The following is an 18,626-nucleotide window of genomic DNA, read 5'->3' on the forward strand; positions in this document are numbered from 1 at the left end:
AAGAAAGGGACGGCCCTTCCCGGCAGAGGAAAGTTAGATCAGAGCCCCAGACACCAACCCAGTGAGGTCCCTGGCCCCAAGACTTCTACCTGTGGAAGCCTTGCGTCAGTGGGAGGCTGGTTAAAGCACACGTTGCCACCGACAAGAAGCAGGTGCCAGGACAGGCAGGGAGACCAAAGCCCCAGGGGAGCAGGCAGCCTCCTCACCTCAATGATCTCCAGCATCTCCACCCGGGTGATCTTGCCGTCGCCGTCCAGGTCGTACATGTTGAAGGCCCAGTTGAGCTTCTGCTCAAAGCTGCCCCGGGACGTGATGGACAGGGCACAGATGAACTCTCGGAAGTCAATGGTACCATCGCCGTTCTTGTCAAAGGTGCGGAAGGCGTGCTGTGCAAACTTAGAAGCATCTCCATAGGGGAAGAACTGTGGGGCAGAGCAGAGTGAGAGGTGGAGGTGAGGCCCCGTGCCAGCCAGCACCCTCACACACAGGACAGGCGGGTGCTGGGGTCCTGAGGTGGGGCAGTCACAGAGTGTCTGGGTGGATGAGGGGCTGTGGATAGGGTTCTGTCTGGCCTGGTCCCTTCTTCTCTGGTTCCAGTTCCCTGCTTTGTGTGAAGTAAGCAGTTTTGCTCCCCCAGACCCTTCCACTATGATGTTCCCACCTTGCAGTCTGCTGACCATGGACGGAATTTCCTGAACCATGAACCAAACCTCTCCACTTTAACATTGTGCAGCCACCTACTGAAAGCTGAGGCAGGTACCGCCTTTATTCTGGGTAAGCTGGAGACCTGTGACTTGGGGGCTGGTGGGGCCTGCATTCGGTCAATAAGCACCCCGTTGCTGTCTCGTGCCTGGTTTGCAGCTCACTGTCCATCTCCCCAAGGGCAAGACTGAAGCAGGAAGCAAGCCAAGCACACGGTACCAACTCTCAACTCCTCTGGGCGTGGAGTCCAGATTCACCACCTGCAGGGCTGGCAGGTCACCCAGACTCTGTTCCTTCCCCCACCCTCTCCCAGCCCAGCCCACACTCATCCCCTGCCCAAATTCTGCTTCTGACTTCTCTTTACAGGGACTTTTCTCTTATAGAACAGACATTTAAAAACTCATTAAAAATAGAACATGACTGAGCTTATTTTCCAGAGACATAAAGAGACTTCGTCACAGAACCAGCAGTCATCAAGGGTGCGTGGGCGGCAGAATGGACTGAGGAGATGGTGGCAGATACTGTGGGGAGGTAAGACCTTGGGGCCAGTCCCTGTGGCCTTGGACAGGACCTAGGCCTGGCCCAGGAGTAAGCAGTTCTGGACACTAGGGAGCAGATGATCCTTAAGGCCACCCAGACAAAACAAACAAATGGCGTGCTGCTCACAGTGGAGCAGGCATGCATGTGTTTCAGGAGAGGTAAAGGCACCTGCAAGGTTTTCAGCAGACTCTGCAGCTGCTTGCTGGGGCCTGGTCCTTTGCAGAGTCTTGCTGCTGGCCAAAGGCATGGGCTGCCCATCTCTGCTTGGCTTGGTGCCATCTGTGTTCCTGCTGGGCCGTTGGTATCTTTCAGCCCCAGCATCCTGCTCCCACCTCTCCCATTCCAAGAAGCCCAGTGGAAGGGAAAGATTCCCCAAGAAGTAAAACGCATCCTTCCACAGGAGGGCATGAGGCCTCAGCTCCAGAGAGCAGGAAGGCCACCCTGTCACTGCTAGACTCTGAGGTCCGGCCCAGGTTGTAGCACTGGGCAGTGGATCATCCTGATACCTAATGACCCAAAAAAGCAGCCATGATTTTATTGTCTCAGAAAATAAACACCAGAGAGCCCCACTCTTCTTCCTGTGGCCCTGAAAGCATGATTGTCCCAGAGGTTCCATCTCAGCAGCCTCAGATGTCAGTTCTCGGGATCCTCAGCAGACACCAGGTCCCTGCCTCACATGGTGAGAACACAGGGATGGACATCTCAAAGCACCCGTGCTCCTGGACCCTGCAGTCTGTGTGGGAACTGAGCTGGATGCTTGCTGTGGCCTTGTTACCGGTGAGAGCTGGCACACAAGCATAAAGCTCAGAAGATGCAGGGTGGCCAGGCAGGGGCTCTGGAAGGAGAAGGTTTACCCAGGGGCCAGGGCCAGGGCCAGGGCCAAGCTGCAGGTGAGAGTGTGGAATTGAATGATTTTGCACTTGAAAATTTCTAGTTGGGCAGATCTGCTCTGCTAGGCCCTGTGGATGAAAGTCCTTGTTCTTTCTAGGAGGGCACTCTTTGTGGTGTGCCCACTGGCCACCTGGGCAGGGCTCCAGGAGGAGCTGGGACCTGAGAGCTGATGTCAGAGTCGTGATCAGGCCTGGGCAAACTCCCTAGTCTGCACCAGCTTGTGGCAGGCAGGGATGCGAGGCCAGGGCACTTTTCTTCCTTCCTGCTGGTTTCTGGCAGTGGAATGCACCCCCTTTCTTCTCACAGCATGCTCTTAAGTTAAGGGCTATTTGACAGCTTTACCTAAAAATAGCCGGGCATCTTAAGTCAGCGTATAAAAAATTAATTTCAGCTTGAAGATTCTTGAGAGAGAAATCAATTGCAAATTCTGAGCTATGAAAATTGCAGGTACCTGCAGCAGTTTACTGACTTCCATGGAGTGCATGTTTACCTGGAGGGGCTGGCCCCCAAGAGTCAGCCAGTGTCCTCTTGTAGAAGGAAGCCACCCAAATCTGGACAGATCGTCATGGACAAATGAAACCACTTCCCTTCAGTCTCTAGGAAGAAATCAGGATCTTGAACCCTATTCATTTCTCTTGGAAGACAACAAGGCCTGGAAGCACACGTGCTTTTCATAGACGGAAGGTGACATTCTGTTTTACTTTTAAAACCCAATATATTTTCCTCTAACTCCTGTGCTAAAGGCTGACACAGAAGTAATGTCTAGCTGTAGTGACAGCTATAAACATTTTAACGACCTGGACAGCAAGCATGTTCAGGTTGGACAGTCATAAATCCCTGCATATGAAATACAAGCACGTTCCTGCCAGAGGACCGGACATCGTGAACTGCGTCCTGTGGGTGATCGGGCTCCCGGCACGGGACCCAGTTCTGTCTGGTCACTTCTGCTGCACCTCAACCAAGTGCTCACTGAGGAAATAAACCTACGTTCACGGTGGATGAAGCATTATGTAATTCTTGGCTTCCATGGCCTCTAAAGGAGCACTTCTCCGCTGCGTTTATTGCCCCCTTCCGGCAGCATCCTGCACTGCAGGGAAATTGCTAATGTGCTAGGGGATATTTTTTAGAGAACTCATCTATTGTTTGACTCAGCACACATTTGTTGAACAGCTACTAGCCAGGCACTGTGGTAAGTGCTGGTAATGAAAATAGAAATCATAGAGCAATGGGAACAGTGATGGAAATAGATGTTAATCAACCCACCACAGGAATCCATGTAAAATTCCCCTATGATAGCATAGACCCGCGAGGAAGAGGAACGGGTATGATATTACAAGTTTGCAACTTAAACTTCCCATGTGTCCCAGCCCCACCCTCACACACAGATCGCTGACATCACAGCTGAGCATGCGCTGTGAAATCATTGTGGGCACGCGAATCTGCACTGCCTCCAACCGCGCTCCACACTCCAATGTCCGAATGCAGCCACCGGCCAGCAGGCAGGGGCAGCAGACGCCAGCCCGAGCCCCTGCTCCTGCCTCTGGCAGGCAGGGGCTTCTTTGCAGCTCAGATGCAGGAGCTTCTCCTGCAGAGGTGGGGTCCTCGAGCCTGTCTTTCCAGCAGCCTTGATGTGTCCCAAGAGGTGAGACACAGATACTGACTTGGCCTTTCTTCCACCAGGGCCACATGGCCTGACACTGGGGCTGTGGTGACAGATAAGGTGTGGTCTCCAAACACCAGGTTTCTAACCCCGAGGCCACCTGAGTCCTCCGGGTACTAATTCTCAGGGAACATGGCAGCATCCTGGAAAATCTTTTCTCCCTCCAATATCCCTGGTGTTCTGAAAGCCTCGTATACCGGGGATGAAACTCAGCCCACCCTGTGGGTGCTAGGGGCCCATCTTCGGCACGGCTGTGAGTCCACAGGGAGGTCGGTCTCCTTCCATGCCCTGCTTCAGGCCAGGAAGAGAGCTTGTGATTGGACTGGTGGAGGAGGCTCTTCCGGCTGCCTGCCCTTCTCGGAGGCTCCTATGTCCAGTGCCTGCAGGATGTGGCAGGGTTTCAGATTCCCTCCTACGGCCTGCTCTGGTCTCTTTTCTTCTTCGATGTTTTGAGACCCATGAACACAGCACAACCCCTTCCCCAAGGGCAGGGCTTTTGCATGGTTATCCTGGGCCAGGCTTCCCTGGCAGCCAGGTGGTGACTGCCCTGGTGATGGACACTGCTGCATGAGTGACACTCACAACAGCAAGCCGCCTACATTGGTCCTCTTCATGTGCAACCTCAGTGGAGCTTCCCCAGCTTGTCTTGCTGGAGGCATCATCTGGGGTTAGGTATCTACCTTGAGGGCAACTACTGAGGAACCAGCAGGGCCTGCATCCTAGTCCCGGCTCTCACAGCCTCGCTGCCTGCCCATTGCAGCTTGCCTGTCCTGCACACAGGCCCTGGACTTTCTTTCTCTCCTTGAGCTCCCTCAGCCTGCCGTGCCTCCTGGACTCCTGGAAGGGCCTGTGGTTTTCACACCTGGGAGTCCTCTCTCTGCTTTCAACTCACTGGGCTTGCTCACCTCCCGGGGAAGCCCTGGCAGCCAGGGGCTCTCTGGATGGTCCCTCCCACCTGCTTGCCTGGAGCCAGTGCCCTCTGCTTTGGTGTGGCCTCCACAGCAGCCCAGGTGCAGTGTCTCAGCGCAGCACACATTGTGCTGTGTGCCCTGCAGGCTGAGGAAGGGCCAGATGCCTCTGGAGCCTTGCAGGCCCTGGAACACAATGTGTGTACTGTCCTTGGCCCCTCGCCTCTGCTCCGAGGCTTCTGCCTGGCTGCCACTGCTATCAGAAATGTTCATTTTCTGCCTGCTGCCCCATTAAGTCATTCATTCTCTGGGCTGTAGTTCAGCCCTCACTTTCTCAGGAAATCCTTTTTGGAGCCGAGGTCAGACCTGTTTGTTATGCAGCAGGTCCCCCCTCACAGCACTGTCAAAATAGAGAAGGCACTAGATCCTTGGACTGCTACTCTACTAGCTGACTGGTGGCAGCGGGTGGCAACAGCTGGATTTCAACACAGCAGGTGCTCAGGAAGTGTCCACCGAAAACGTGACTTGGCGTGGAGGCTCTGCTTCCTGCCAGCAGAGCGGTGCCAAGAGGCCAGAGGACAGGGGACCTCTGAGTCCGCCCTAACGATCCAGGCTGACTAAGGAGGGCTCCTGCTTGCTCCTCACTGCATTAGCATGATTCACGGTGGCCCATGAGTCAGTTACAGAGCATGGGCGCGGGTGGGCCTGTGGCTGGGGAAAGAGAGAGACAGCTCCTCTCACCTGGAAGTGTGAGCCCCGGGACGGCTCCCAGCAGCGTGTTCATTCAACAGAGGTTGGCAGAAGCCCAGCTCGCTAGTGCCAAGCTGCACACCGAGCCGTGGGTGCAGGGAAGGTCTGAAGGCAGGGACCAGGCCCACACTGTGCGCACGCAGAGAGCTAAGGCTGGACCGAGCTCTTTCTCAGAGCTCCCCTAGGAGCTGCAAGATCCCTCACCATGACCCTGCCTGGGCTGTCCCCTAGTCCTGCACAGCTCCCCATGTGACAACTCCCCCTTCCACTGTTGGCTCTTTAGCACTGCGAATCATTACTGCAGGGCAGCAAGTGCCAGCCTTGGTCACACCTACCGCTTCACAAGTAACTAGGCTTGAAGAATGCTCTGGAGAACTTGCAGGTAAGTTGTTCTCCTCTGTCCTTGGTGAGGCGTCTCAGCATGCACATACGGTCAGCCCCAAGAAGGCACCAACCCAGAGCTCGCTGGGTTTTTTAAAAATAAGAAGACATGGGGAACATGATATCCTGACTCTTGGGTCACCTCTAGCTTTCCTTCCCTGGAACGTTCTCACCATGGGAAGGCCCATCATCTTGCTGAGAAGTGAGGTGTCAGGCTTTGCCCACTACTGTGAGAGCTGGCCTACTGCATGTGCTTCACAGATGTTGACTGTCCTAGTGTGGGTTACAGGTGCTCAGCTGAGTGATGGGGCTCTGGGCACCACTCAGGTGAAGCCACCTTTGGAATTCATTTTCCTGAATGTAGAATAAACTTCAAAATTCCGTTTAGTTATAATGTTTACTTAGTGTTTTCTGATTCTGGAAGTAAACAAAATTGTTTTTAGAGGAGAAGAGAACAATGAATTTGGCAAATGGACGGTAGCTCTGGATCTGTCACTCCTAAAGGTCCTACTACTGCCTTGAACACTATGCCCTCACTGTGGGTCAGATGTCCGAGGTGAAGGACTATACCGTCTCTCCAGCTCACCTCTCATCCTGCTGTCTAGGTCTATGTTTATATGTATAGCTATGTGTGTGCCACATCTCTATCTGTATCTAAGTCTGTGTCTGTGTCTGTGTCTGTGTCTGTCTCTGTCTCTGTCTCTGTCTCTATTTCTGTCTCTGTCTGCCTCATCTATCTCATCTCTATTGGAAGGGGTGCAGACCCTACAGGGCACCTGTTGGTTACGAAAGTTTAAAATCAAATTTGCGTCTCATGGTGACTGGGCTACTGGTATCTTGGTTTGAGGTAGGGGACTCCTGCCCTTCTCTCCTCTTTCATCCTGAGCATTGACTTGTTCTTATTTATTACCCAAATGGGCTGTAAAGAGTAAAAATCATGGAAGCTGCCACAAGTTTTCATGGAGAGCCAGTCTGCTGGACCAGAGAGAAACTGTCTCACTGATTCAGAGTACACTGACTCTGAAACCAGATGAGGGCAAAGGTCTCCCAGGGCCAGCAGCTACGGCAGAGCTGTGATGTCCCTGCCTCCTTGGTTGCTTCTCTCCAGTGGGCAGACAGCAGGTGTCACAATTAGTTCTGAAACTTTTTCACATGTCCCTGTCCTTCCAGAATAACATGGTCTACCCCAGATCAATTCCTGTTTCACCCCACACCTAGCTCGTTTCACAGTGTCCTGTTAACAGAGATGAGCAGGTCTAGCCCGGCTACATCTCAGGCAGAACCATGCTAGCATGGCCCAGCCCCTGGATCCAGGGTCCTGGGGAGGTAGGGCTGCTCTCACAGAGGTCTGCAGCAGCACTGGCCAACATTTGGCTTGGCGTTGAATGCGTGTAGGAAATGAGCACACTCAGCCACCCAGGGAAGGTCCCTGCACTTCCTGAGGCAGCAGTCCTCCTGCCAGTTTTCACATCTTCCCACTGCCTGCAAATTATGTGTGTAAATTATGCAAGCCCCATGCCATCTCATCTCTGCCACCAGAGGTGCGTGACAAGTCTGGCTACCCACGTCCAAACAGAGCATATCACGTGGAGATATCAGGTTGCCTGCCACGGTGGAGGGCATGGACTCCAGGGGCCAAAGAGTCTGGGTCTGGGTCTGTGACTCTGTGGTTAACTGCCCTTGGCCAAGAAGTGTTAGCTTCTGGGCTTGGCTGTCAGGCTCTCTGGGGTTGAGTATGGAGGATACTGTGTCAAATCAGAGCCCTTGGGGTTGGGTCCTACCAGGCAATGAGGAGCAGTGGCTTCATCTGCAGACGGACCTGGTACAGATGCTGGGCCTAGGGAGGTGTGAGCTTCTCAGTGCTCAGCTCTAGTGATTGCTTAGCAAACGAACATGCTCCTGCTGGATCAGGTTAGGGTGTACTTGAGGTCCATGCCAAGAATCATTCTTTTATGGACACACTCTACTGCGGTCCATCACTAACCACCATCTCTGAGTGCCCATGATGCCCAGGCACTGCCCAGGTGCTGATGGGGAGAGCGTAAGCTTTGGCCCAGGATCTAGATGTGGTCAGGGAGGCAGACACACAGGTGCAGGCGCATTTCTGCCAAGCGTGTGCCTGGGCTCCCTCCGGTGAGATGGATAGGACCCACCCTGTTGCAGCTGCACCTTCTAGCTCTACCCTCAAGCCATGTGGGACCCAGATCAGCTCAAAACCAGTAATCCAGATGAGGGAGGGATTTTGCAGGGGAGAAGTGATGAGGAGGGAGAGGCATGCTTCTCTCCCACAGAGCAGCTGGGGCCGTTCCTCTCTCCTATGCCCTTGGCAGAAGGACACAAAGTTGAGATCCACCCAGCAGATGCATCCAAACTCCTAGCTCTCTGCTTTTGGTTCTTGCTGGATCCAGAGACTGATTCCAGAAGAAAGTCTTGTTTGTGGCAACATAGAATCCTGGGCCTTTGGGGCACTGGAACTTATCTGGGAGAGGCCAACAGATGCAACCATGAGAGCTGGTGGGCACCCAGGGCAGGAACACAAACCCCGCACAGAGGGTGGCAAGGGGCAGTGACCCCTCACCTCTATCCCTCGGGGGCTGGGTGACCTTCAGGCCATCTCTGGGGACAGCAGCTTGCTCCTAGACAACAGGTTCTTCTCCCTCCCTGGGCAGCAACTCTAGCGAATGGGATCTGACTCCCGACTGGTGGTCCAGAGGGCTCTGGAGCATCTGCCAGGTGCTCCCACAGCTGGGTGCTGCCCTGGCTCATGGACACGCTGCTGCTCACACTAGCACCAGGCATGCGGCTTCCTCTGGGTTCTTAAATGTCCTGCAGGGTGTGGGTTGGGGAACCTGGCTCCCATAGCACTGCCCACTGGCCGTGTGACTTGGAGGAGGAACTTCACAAGCTGCTGCTGAGGTGTGCAGGAGAGGGAGTTGGTGCTCTCAGTTCTAGGAGCTCTGCCCACTCCCATGGTTCTGAAGTGGCACTGTTGTCAGCATTGTATTGGACAAAAGGCACTGTTGAGTTAGGCTTTTTAAGACTATGGTCTGTCAAGTGCTACTTATGCATATTATCAATACTTAATCACACGATCTCATGGGACAGGCTCCTCTGCTATCCGCATTCCCTGGATGTGTAAACTGAGGCACCAGGCTAGCATGCAAATGATCTGTGATCACCTGTGCAGTGACTGGCAGACTCTGAACTCAGGCAAGTCTGACCCTGGAGGGCTGACAGTTCATGCTGCTCACTCGCAAATGAAGGGAGCCAGACAGGAAACTGCAGCTTCTCAGTTCCACTGCAGTGAGCTCTTATATCCTTGTGGAGGGACAGAGGCTGCCAAGAAACCTGGGCAGGGGCTCGGCAGTTCCTTCAAAGCTCAGCAGAGGCCGGTTGCTCAGAAGCATCTGGGGATTATGGGCTGTGGCAGAGGAAGGCCTTGATTTAAGTGCTCTGTGTGATCCAGAATATGAGGGTGAAATCCTGGCTGGGAAAGAGCTGCGTCAGCTTCAGGACTCGCCAAGGTCATTCTGCCTGTGCTTGGGAGATTTTCTACCAGAAGCCAAGCCTGACCTGTCCCTGTTCTTGCCAGCATGGCTGGAGGGCTGTCAGCCCTTGGTGTGCAGGTGACCCCCCGGGGTTTTATGCAGAGCTGTTTCTCACTCAGCAGGTTTAGGAGGAGGAGGCCCCAGGTTCTCCTGCGTCACACACTGTTACACTGTGATGCAGCAGAACAGCCTCCTCTGACCACACTCCCAAGAGCAGACACCTGGCCTCCAGGCACAGGACTGAAGGAGGAAGCCTGGGCACGCTGCGAAGACGAGCAAAGGTCCTGGAAGGGACTGACAAAGGTGGTGGAGGCAGGCAGCACCCAAAGGCACAGAGCACTGGAGTCGCTACAGGAGTGGCTGCAACGGCAGTCCAACTCCAGGAGCTGTGGGGCTCTCAGTGGGGCAGCGGGGGGCGCGGGGGCTGGAGCTGGCAGCCAGGCTGGGCTGAAAAGCTGCCTCCTCCGGCCCTTGTGTATGCGTCAGAGTCAGGCAGTCCTGATGCCTGTCAGGACAGCTGTGTCCTGCAGCTCCACATTTATCCCCTATGGATGGGATCAGGACTGCCCTCCACCGGGCTCATGAATAAAGATTCTCCCCAGGACCACAAAAGCAAAGCGAGACAACAAAGGCAAACATTTCTGACGGCGAAAGCACCCGAATTCAAGGCCTATCACAGAGGTGTCTGAGAGCTGCCCTGTCCTAAAGATGGTATTTCAAGGCACAAATTTGAGTCTCACAAGTAATTTGAAGATTTCCAATGTATTAAGAAAGTGAAATATATAAATGCAATTAACTATGCTATTGTATTTTGTTTAACCCACTGTATTCAAAACAGTGCGGTGGCACCATTTCAACATGGAATCAACACTGCGTTGTTGATGAGATGTGCTGTTTTCTGAAGTCCAGGTGCGGCTCCTACTACAGGGCATCTCATTTCCTCCTGCCACACCCAAGTACTCCAGGAGTCCTGCAGCTCTTGCTGGTGTTAACAATGCCACCTTCTAGAAACCAACTATTAGAGCACCAAAGAACTCGAGGAACACGCAGGCCTGCCGGCAGCAGCCTCCAGGGTTCCATGGGAGTCGGAGGGCTGTAAGGCTTACACACAGGTTGCAGCCCACAGGCCCCGGCCAGCCCCATCTCTTCCTGTCCGTGGCTCCGGAGTCTCCTGGCAGAGGTGGGGCCTCGTGCTGATGTGCAGAGCTGGGTGGCACTGAGGGCGCCTTTCAAGGGCAGGTGCCCGATGACGCCTTCCATTTCCGCAGGCCGGCGGCTCTTTTTGCTGTCAGGGACAGTCCACCCACGCTCGCTGGGAGACCACGCTGGCGAGACAGGATCCTCTGCAGTGTAATTCCCAGTCTAAGGGATGGTAAGCGCGTTTCGGGCACCCTGACTCTGCCTCTGAACTGTGCATGACCTCAGAGCCTCAGTTTCCACAGGGATGAAAAGGCCAATCCCACGGGCGCTTGAGTTTGGCGCGCAGGCTCACAGGAGCGTTGCGTGCAAAACAAACCTGCAGAGAAGCTTGGTTCACAGTACGAGCTCCTCCCCCGCCCCGCCCCTTGTGCGCCACCTTTGCCCGGGGTCACGACCTCAAAAGGCTGGATTTCAATGTGTCAGACATCGTTTTAAATCCTTTCTCCTGTTTTAACTTAATTCTCTTAACAGAACTCCACTGCAGGGCTCCAGGATAGCTCAGCAAGACCAGGGCTTGCAGCGCACCTGGGCCCGGTGCAGGGGATGCGGGCGTGGGGGACACAGGCTCGGGCCCTCTGTCCCCAAATGTGAACGTTGAAACCGGGAAGGGATCTTCCAGGGTGCCCTGAGCCACAGTGGATGGCAGCTGCGGACGCTCACAGCTTTTCCACTTTGCCCGCTCCTGTGGTCAGCGTCCCTGGGTCTCCGCCCCGCAGCTTTGGGCGAGGACCCGCGCTCGCTGGGCTGCGCTCTCGTGGGGCCCCGCGTTGCAGCCCGAGGCCTCTGGTTCCCTGCTCTGTCGACGCCGTTGCTAAGCAGTTGGAGCCCGCGGCAACGCGAGGAAGGAGGGCGACCCTCGTGGGGCCGCGGGGCTCACGCCTGCTCTCCCTGAGCACCCCACCCAGCCTATCCCGGGGGAGGCATGGGGCGTTGGGGAGACAGTGCGGGAGAGGGCGCCTGGCCCGCGATGGTCCCTTGGCTAGGGGCAGCTCCCTGCCAGGCTGTGTCGCACCTTGCGTGCAATCCATTGCTTCTTCCCCAGGAGTCCCTGAGGAGCCTCGGGGGAGGCAGGCTGGGTGAGGAGCGCCTGCAGCACCTGTTCCCCTGATCCTGGTCGCCCACTGTGCAAAACAGCCTATGGCCCCACCGCATGCACAACAAGAGCACGAAGAGCATGTTTTGCTCACAATTATTTAGAATTCCAAAACGGCTGCAGCGGAGCGTACTGTGTGCGGGCCTCTCCTCGGGTTTCCGGCTGGGTCCACGGAGCCAGCGCCCAGGGATGCCCGCTCCACGTCCCTGCACAGCGTCCTGGGCCTGGCACAGCTCCAGCACGTGCGGACTTCTCTGACTTCTCCTCAGGAGCTGGGGTGCCGGCCCTCCACTGCGGTGGCCACTGCCCTGTCACCGGAGGAGTGCAGTGCCTGCCGCCTGCCACTTAGGGCACAGCATGGGAAGTACTGTCAGGTCCGCGGGCTGGGGAGGGCTGGGTGCAGGAAAGCTGCTCTCCTCATGGGGTTTAGGACAGCCCAGGAGACAGACAAACCCCTCCAGGTCCCACCTGCTGGACCAGACCCCACCTCCTGGCAGCAAGTCAGCTCTGTCCCCTTGCAAAGGTCCCATCTGAGCCCATGTCTCTTGGGGAACGTTCTGTGCCTACACTATTACACCCCCTTGCCGTCCCACATCCCAGGACCCAAGCCGCACTGCTGGTCCAGAGGCACAAGGCCCTGGGCTTGGGTCCAGTGAACCTCGGTGGCCACCTTCTCCCCAGTGTCACAGGCAGGCTCTCCAGCCTGTAGTGTGTTGGAGTACAGTCCTCTGTCACTGGGCATCTCCCTGGAGAGGCCACACCAGCCATGGTGCCAGTGTCCAAGTGTTCACACACCTCCCCAGCTCTGCCTGACACTCTGGAAGGGTCTTGGGTCATCCGCAGGCCCAGGGCACAGAGGCTGCCCGTGGACACTTCCTGGCTGATGACTACCTGGAGGAGGTGTCCTCCAGTCATGCACAGGTCACTTCCTACCTCTATTAGTAAATTAAAGAAGCGATATCTGGAAATACTGATTACTGCATTTTGTGTTCAATCCCTCTCCAAAGGGTGTCTATTCAATGGATGATTGAAGGAAATTCATTGTTTATGTTTTTTAAAAAGCACTTTAACAAAAACAGCATTTTCCCTGACTCTGAAGATGAAACATATTTATGAAGACAAAATTTAAAAAACAGCAGTTGAGGAGTAATTATTCAAAATCCTATCATAGTTGGAGAGCCATTCTAACAATGCACCTCATTCCAGGGTCCACGCACTGACCCAGCAAGCACGCACCGTGCGCTGCCTGCCCAAGCCTCCTGGGTAAGGCACAGGCCAGGGTCCGAGTGGGACAAAGCCCGAGCTCTGCACTGTTGTGATGAATGCACCTCTAACGCCCTCCTGCATTCTGGGACGCCTGCCCCTACTGTCTTACCCATCTGCCACTTATGATGTACAGCTCCTAAAGTACACACACACACACACACACACACACACACACTATTTCTGATTAGATGTATTCGTTTAGCTGGGTGTGGTGGTGCTTGCCTGTGATTGCAGCACTTGGGAGGCTGAGGCAGGAGGATTGCCTAGAGTATGAGACCAGCCTGGGCTACATTGTGAGTTCAAGGCCAGCCTGAACTATACAGCAAGACCCTGTCTCAAAAAAAAAAAAAAAAAAAAAAAAAAAAGAGGGAGAGAGAAAAAGTACCCATTTAGTAATATGTCATGAAAAGTTTTTGTGTCACTGGCTTTACATACATGGCCCTTCTTTTTAGTGGTTTATTAATATTTCATTGTATGCGTGTTTCGTAATTTATTTAATGAAAAAATTTTTTGAAGTGCTGGGAATGCAACATAGAGCCTTAGGAAACAAGATGAGAGCCTTCCCCAAACTACACTTGTAGCCCTCTCTAGGCTGACACAGCAGTTGAAAACACTGTCACTGTAGCAGTAGCTCAGCAAATGTCTGCTTTATAAAACTGGCCTGGTTGTCTCCACAGCACGGACTGCTGTTGGGGGGTGTATGGCTTTGGCTTTGCTCCTGGAGTAGTGGACCCGTGACTTAGGAACGCAGCTCCTGCAGGCTGGTTGTGACTCATGCTGTCAGTTGAAGTCTCCAGTCCTCTACGCAGCCTTCCACGTCTTTCCTGTGCATGGGAAGAGCTTGGTGTCCTCACAGGGACACTGCCCAGGACTTCTCTATCAAACCCACACAGGAGAGGAGGCTGCAAGATCCTTCCAGAACTCTTGAAGGGTTAAATCTGATCAGACCATCTGGAAGCACAAGCATTGGGTCATAACTCAAGACTCGAGTTGAAAGTTAAAACTAGAATTCTTCTCATCACCAAGTCGTTTGCTGCCAGGCAGTTGCAGCTGGAGGGTCCACTGTGTGTCCAAAGCATTGGCCAGTCGTCTACATCCTGACCACACTGGATGTTAGCATTCTCCCTGACCTCTCTTTTGCCAGAGGGAAAGTATTTTTTTGTATTTGTCTGCCTTCTAATGATGGTAAGTATGTCTTGTATTTTGGGGGTAAAAATTATATCCAAAAAATTTTTTTTTGGTACCAAAGTTTAGATTTTAAGCATTCAAACATATCAGGATTTTCTTAGATGATTTCTGGTTTTGGCATCTTTCTTTTAAGGGCCCCCCCCATCTTAAGATTCACAGTTTTCCCCTAAAATTTCTTCTGATATTCCCTCTCTTCGCCCCTCTTCTTTACCTTTGAATATCACATTTATTTTGTGAATGTGTTTATGACCAAGACAGTCTTGGATAGACTTCAGTATTTTTTTATTGACTTGTTACTTTACCCTTCATTTGCAGGCTGGTTTGAGCTGGTTTTCCTCTTCTTTAACTGTTAACCTATTTCCCTTTCGACATCATCTTCTTTGTCACGAGTTCAGGGTGTACATTCTATGTGGAAGGTATCTCCTTCTCCTTTCTTCTTTGGATTACTATGATCAAAAATATATTCCCCAAAACTACACAATAATTAAGTCACTTGGCAAAGCACCTCGAACCAAGCAAAACCCAGCAAGCTGCTGACCAGCTTCGCAGAAGGCCGATAGCCAAATCCAGCAGCAAATCCACGTCTCCAGACTCGGAAGAGTACGCACAGAGGAGCAATCTGGAAAAGTCTTGCCCAAGAGTGAGTCTGTTTTCTAGAGAAATCACGAAGGAGCAGAGTTGTCATGGCCAGTGAGGCCTTTCCTGATGGACAGGAATGGCTGTGCCCTGCAGAGGCCCCTTACACTGCTCCCTGGCCTCTTTGGGAGCCCTGAAAACCAAGTCTAGGAGTGGTGGAGAAAGAAGTAGAAGCTGCCTCACTAATGGGAAGAAGAGCCAGAGCAATGGGCTGGACTGGGAAGAGGGCCCAGGCTGGCAGAGGCCCAAAGACATTGCTGACAGGGAATGGGGCAGACGTGGGTCTCTGAAAAGTGGCCTGGCCTTGAGCCCTGTGTTGGAGGCTGTGAGTCCCTGTACAGCAGGAGAGGGGATAGAGAACAGGGCTAGGCCAGAGGCCCAGTGACTGTGGGGAGGACGGGGTGGGCTTGAGTTTGGAGGGCAGGTCAAGGACGCCATGTGAAAAGCCAGCAGCCCAGGCGAGCTGGCTCTGAGACCAGCGGAAAGCTGAGCAGGCCGGGCCTAGGCCAGACTTGCCCTGCGCCAGAACGTCGGAAGGTGCTGCAAGGCTTCTAAGAGCTACGACACCGCATTTTTGTCTGGGTTTCATTTTTACCACACCAGTTTAATAAAAGACACAGAAACCCAGGTCAACAGGTCTCCAAACGTCTGTTTTCTTCCTGGAGCGAAGCTATGTAATTTGCCTGTGTGGGCCATCCAGGGCCCTGGGGTGGGAGTAGGGGTGGGGGTTGCTGCAACTTCCATTCCACAAGATGCTGGTTCCTTTGACGCCTGCCCACCCCCCTGCTTACCCAGCAGCGTGACCCTCTTCCCTGTGTGGCACCCTAGATGCCCAGAATTATTTGTTTTCACACAAATTCCCTAAACTCCTTGCCTCCCATGCCACATTCCAGCTGACTGTTGGATACCCAATCCATCCTAGACCCAGATGGGGACCCACAGGGAGAGGTCAGGGCCTCTGCCCACGCAACTCCCATATTGCTGGCCCTCACTCCCTCTGATGGACTCCCCATGCAGGACTTACACTTTCTTCACCTTTTATTGGTCCTTCTCTGATGGCGTTTGTCCTGCTGTGTCTCGTTCTATGGCCATGTGTCTCTGTCTCCCTGTCTGCCCCGGGAAGTGACCAGGGAATGGGAACACCACCTTCTGACATGTCTTTGTATCCCTCAGAGCACAGAGCAGGGTACACACATGTGTCTGGCTGAAAGAATGAAGAACCGACCCCACTGTGTGTCCGCTGGTGAGGTGGATGCCCTGCTTGCCTCTCCAGCCCCACTGAGGGAGCTCCTCCAGCCCATGTGCAGGAGGGGGAGTCTCTAGATGGGCTTTGCCTTTTGCCCTGGAAGTTGCTGGGGTGCAATGCTGATACGAAGGCAGGGCTGGTGGGACAGCCCAGGACTCTGGACTTAGGGCACAATAGTCCATTCCTGTTTTTATGGCTGCTAAGAAGAAGAAATCCAGAGCTCAGTGCCTGCCCCACCCAGACCCTCTGCACAGGCCGCAGCTCTGGAGTTGTGAACAATGGAACAGAAACTGAGAATAGAAGGTGCAAAGCACCAGCGTTATGACTTCTGAGCACTGGCAGGTGGGCCCTGTATGCTAACCAAGTGCTGGCTAAGAATGAGTCCTGCTCCAAGTGTCATGCAGGTCTCAGGTGGCCAGCTCAGAGCTGGAGCCTTCTGCCAGTCAGCAGGAGTGTGGGCAGGGGCAGGTGGCGGCTTCCCCTGGTCCCTGCACAAAGGAAGGATTGGTCTTGATTCTTTGCTTTGAGTTGGCTGTTACATGGTTTCCTGCATTTCTGATGAGCTCTCATCCTACTCACTCTTTCTAGATCCCAGTTGCAGAAAGGACTGGACAGTGGGTTCCGCAGGTGTCCACTGGCTGAGAGGTGGCCTGGGCAGCTGATGAAGGGTTACATGGGTCCTCCCCTGAGTGAGGCCGAACTCCTGAGGGGCAGCCCACACTGAGGGGCACTGCATCCACAGGAGCCTCACTCTTGCCAGGGAAACCCTTGGAGATGGCCAGCCTGTGGGAGCCCAGAGCCCAGGGCAGGGAGACCTTCCAAAGAGAGGCCTGTGCCCCTGCTTCCCTAGCCCAGCACTCACAGGAGTCACAGTACAGGAAGAGGTGTGGGAGCAGAGTCTGCACAGGACGCCCTGCCTCCTGGCAGCCTGGGCTGCAGAGGGCTCTGAATTGAGTTAGAGCTGGATTTTTTATTTTAATGAATAGGACTGAATTTTAAACACCTGAAAACCAGTAACTGAGAGTGACTGCAAATTTAGAGAATCTTGCCAAACTGCTGTCAAGACAGCTATGACACAGGGCAGAATCGTTCACGCTAGCATGGTTGCAGTGTGAGGTCAGAACGAAGAAAAATCATTTCACATTCATAGGTCAGGAGCTGGAGACTTCAACAAGTTGGTTAACAGGACAGCACTCCAGAGCCACCACTGTTTGGAGCCAGGGTACCATCAGGGACCAGCTTTGGGCCTGTTTCCTGTGCGTCACTGTATGGATTCTCATTGGGGCTCACCCTCGAGCTCTCTGGGTTAGATCCGCACACGCGTCATCTGTCTGCAAGCAGGGCTGTGGTGCGGTCTCCCAGCTCTGGGCTCCGTGACGCCAGGCTGCCTCTCACTGGAAGCTCCAGGAAAGAGCCCTGCTCTGGCTTCCTTGCATTTGTCACTTCCAGCAGCTGCCAGCTTGCTGTCCCTCGGAGCAAGGCCCTTCCTTCAGCTCCATACCAACCGCCACAGGTGCAGTTCTTGTACCGCATCAACCCCAGCGTGGCTCCTGCCTCTGCGTGGCTTGCTGGGCTCATCCAGGTTCCCTCACTAGGTTAAAGGCAGCTGATTAGTGAGCCTGGCTGTGTCCACCAGCTTACACCCCTGTGAGCTCCCCCAGGGATCAGCTTTGGAGAGCTTGTGCGGGTGTGTTATTCGGCCCATTTCCCCATGTTACACCGAGCGGGGCAGCGCTTGACCCAGGTTTACCTGCCAAGCAAGCTGTAGGTGTGGAGATGTGGTCTTCTCCCTAAACATTGGGTGTGACACTGATCAGCCAGAACCAAGCTGACTTTTAACCCAAAACAAGCGTGGGAGACCTGGGAGGTGCCTGGCAGAGATCAGTCTCTTGATCAGCTCCATTTACAGTAGGTTCTGGGAGCTTTTTCCTCCGACCTCCTCTTCCTCAGCTGTGGCATGGCTGGACTTGGCTCTCTGTAAGTTGTATGCAGTCACATTAGGGCTCTCACCTATGTTTCCCAGGTGTCGCTCTCATCTGAAGAACAAACTGGCAGTCACTTTTATTTCCTTGTTGTTTAATTTCAACAACCCATTCTTCATCTGCGGTTTATTTGGTTCCTTGTAGAAGGAAACGATCTAAATTTATTTTTTATTCTCTGAACAAAAGTTCAACCAGATGTCTCAGCCATCTAGGCAAGGGCAGCGTCTATCATTTGTCATGTTCCTAGCTGTTTTTCTGGGGTGGCTGCAGCAGTACCTTGTCCTAAACACAGAAGTCTCGAACCAAGCTTCCCAGGATTCTCTTACTTAAAAGTCAGCTGGTCTCAGGTTCGTTCTTCTGAAAGGACTTCAGGATAATTTTAAATTCACAATTAATTTTCTCCACAATTAACTAAGGAACATATCAGTAGAGTACTTGAGTTTCATCTCTAGGGACCTTGGATTCTCTCCATCTACACAAGTCCTCTTTCTGCCCCTCGGGAAAGCGTTCTTTGTGTAAGTCTTATTCTTTTATTTAATAAAGGCTGCTTACAGATATTTTACTTTATTATAAGTGTTGTATTTTCTAATGTTTTTCTTTTGACAGGGTCCTATGCAGTTCAGGCTGGTGTTGAG

At 53.5% G+C, this 18,626-nt stretch overlaps 1 protein-coding gene across 2 annotated transcripts in view; it reads right to left on the bottom strand.

The window, feature by feature from the left end:
* Vsnl1 (visinin like 1) overlaps window positions 1-18,626 on the bottom strand; it is a 108,111-nt gene that overhangs the window by 4,673 nt on the left and 84,812 nt on the right. For both annotated transcript variants that reach the window (XM_003472852.5, XM_023566300.2), the window contains exon 3: window positions 207-422. In XM_003472852.5, the coding sequence (XP_003472900.1) occupies window positions 207-422 (216 nt within the window). The remainder of the gene's footprint in view (window positions 1-206; window positions 423-18,626) is intronic.

Source organism: Cavia porcellus, unplaced genomic scaffold (genome assembly GCF_034190915.1).
Source record: "Cavia porcellus strain 051 isolate PalLab524CR breed Dunkin Hartley unplaced genomic scaffold, mCavPor4.1 scaffold_1, whole genome shotgun sequence".
Taxonomy (NCBI): Eukaryota; Metazoa; Chordata; class Mammalia; order Rodentia; family Caviidae; genus Cavia; species Cavia porcellus.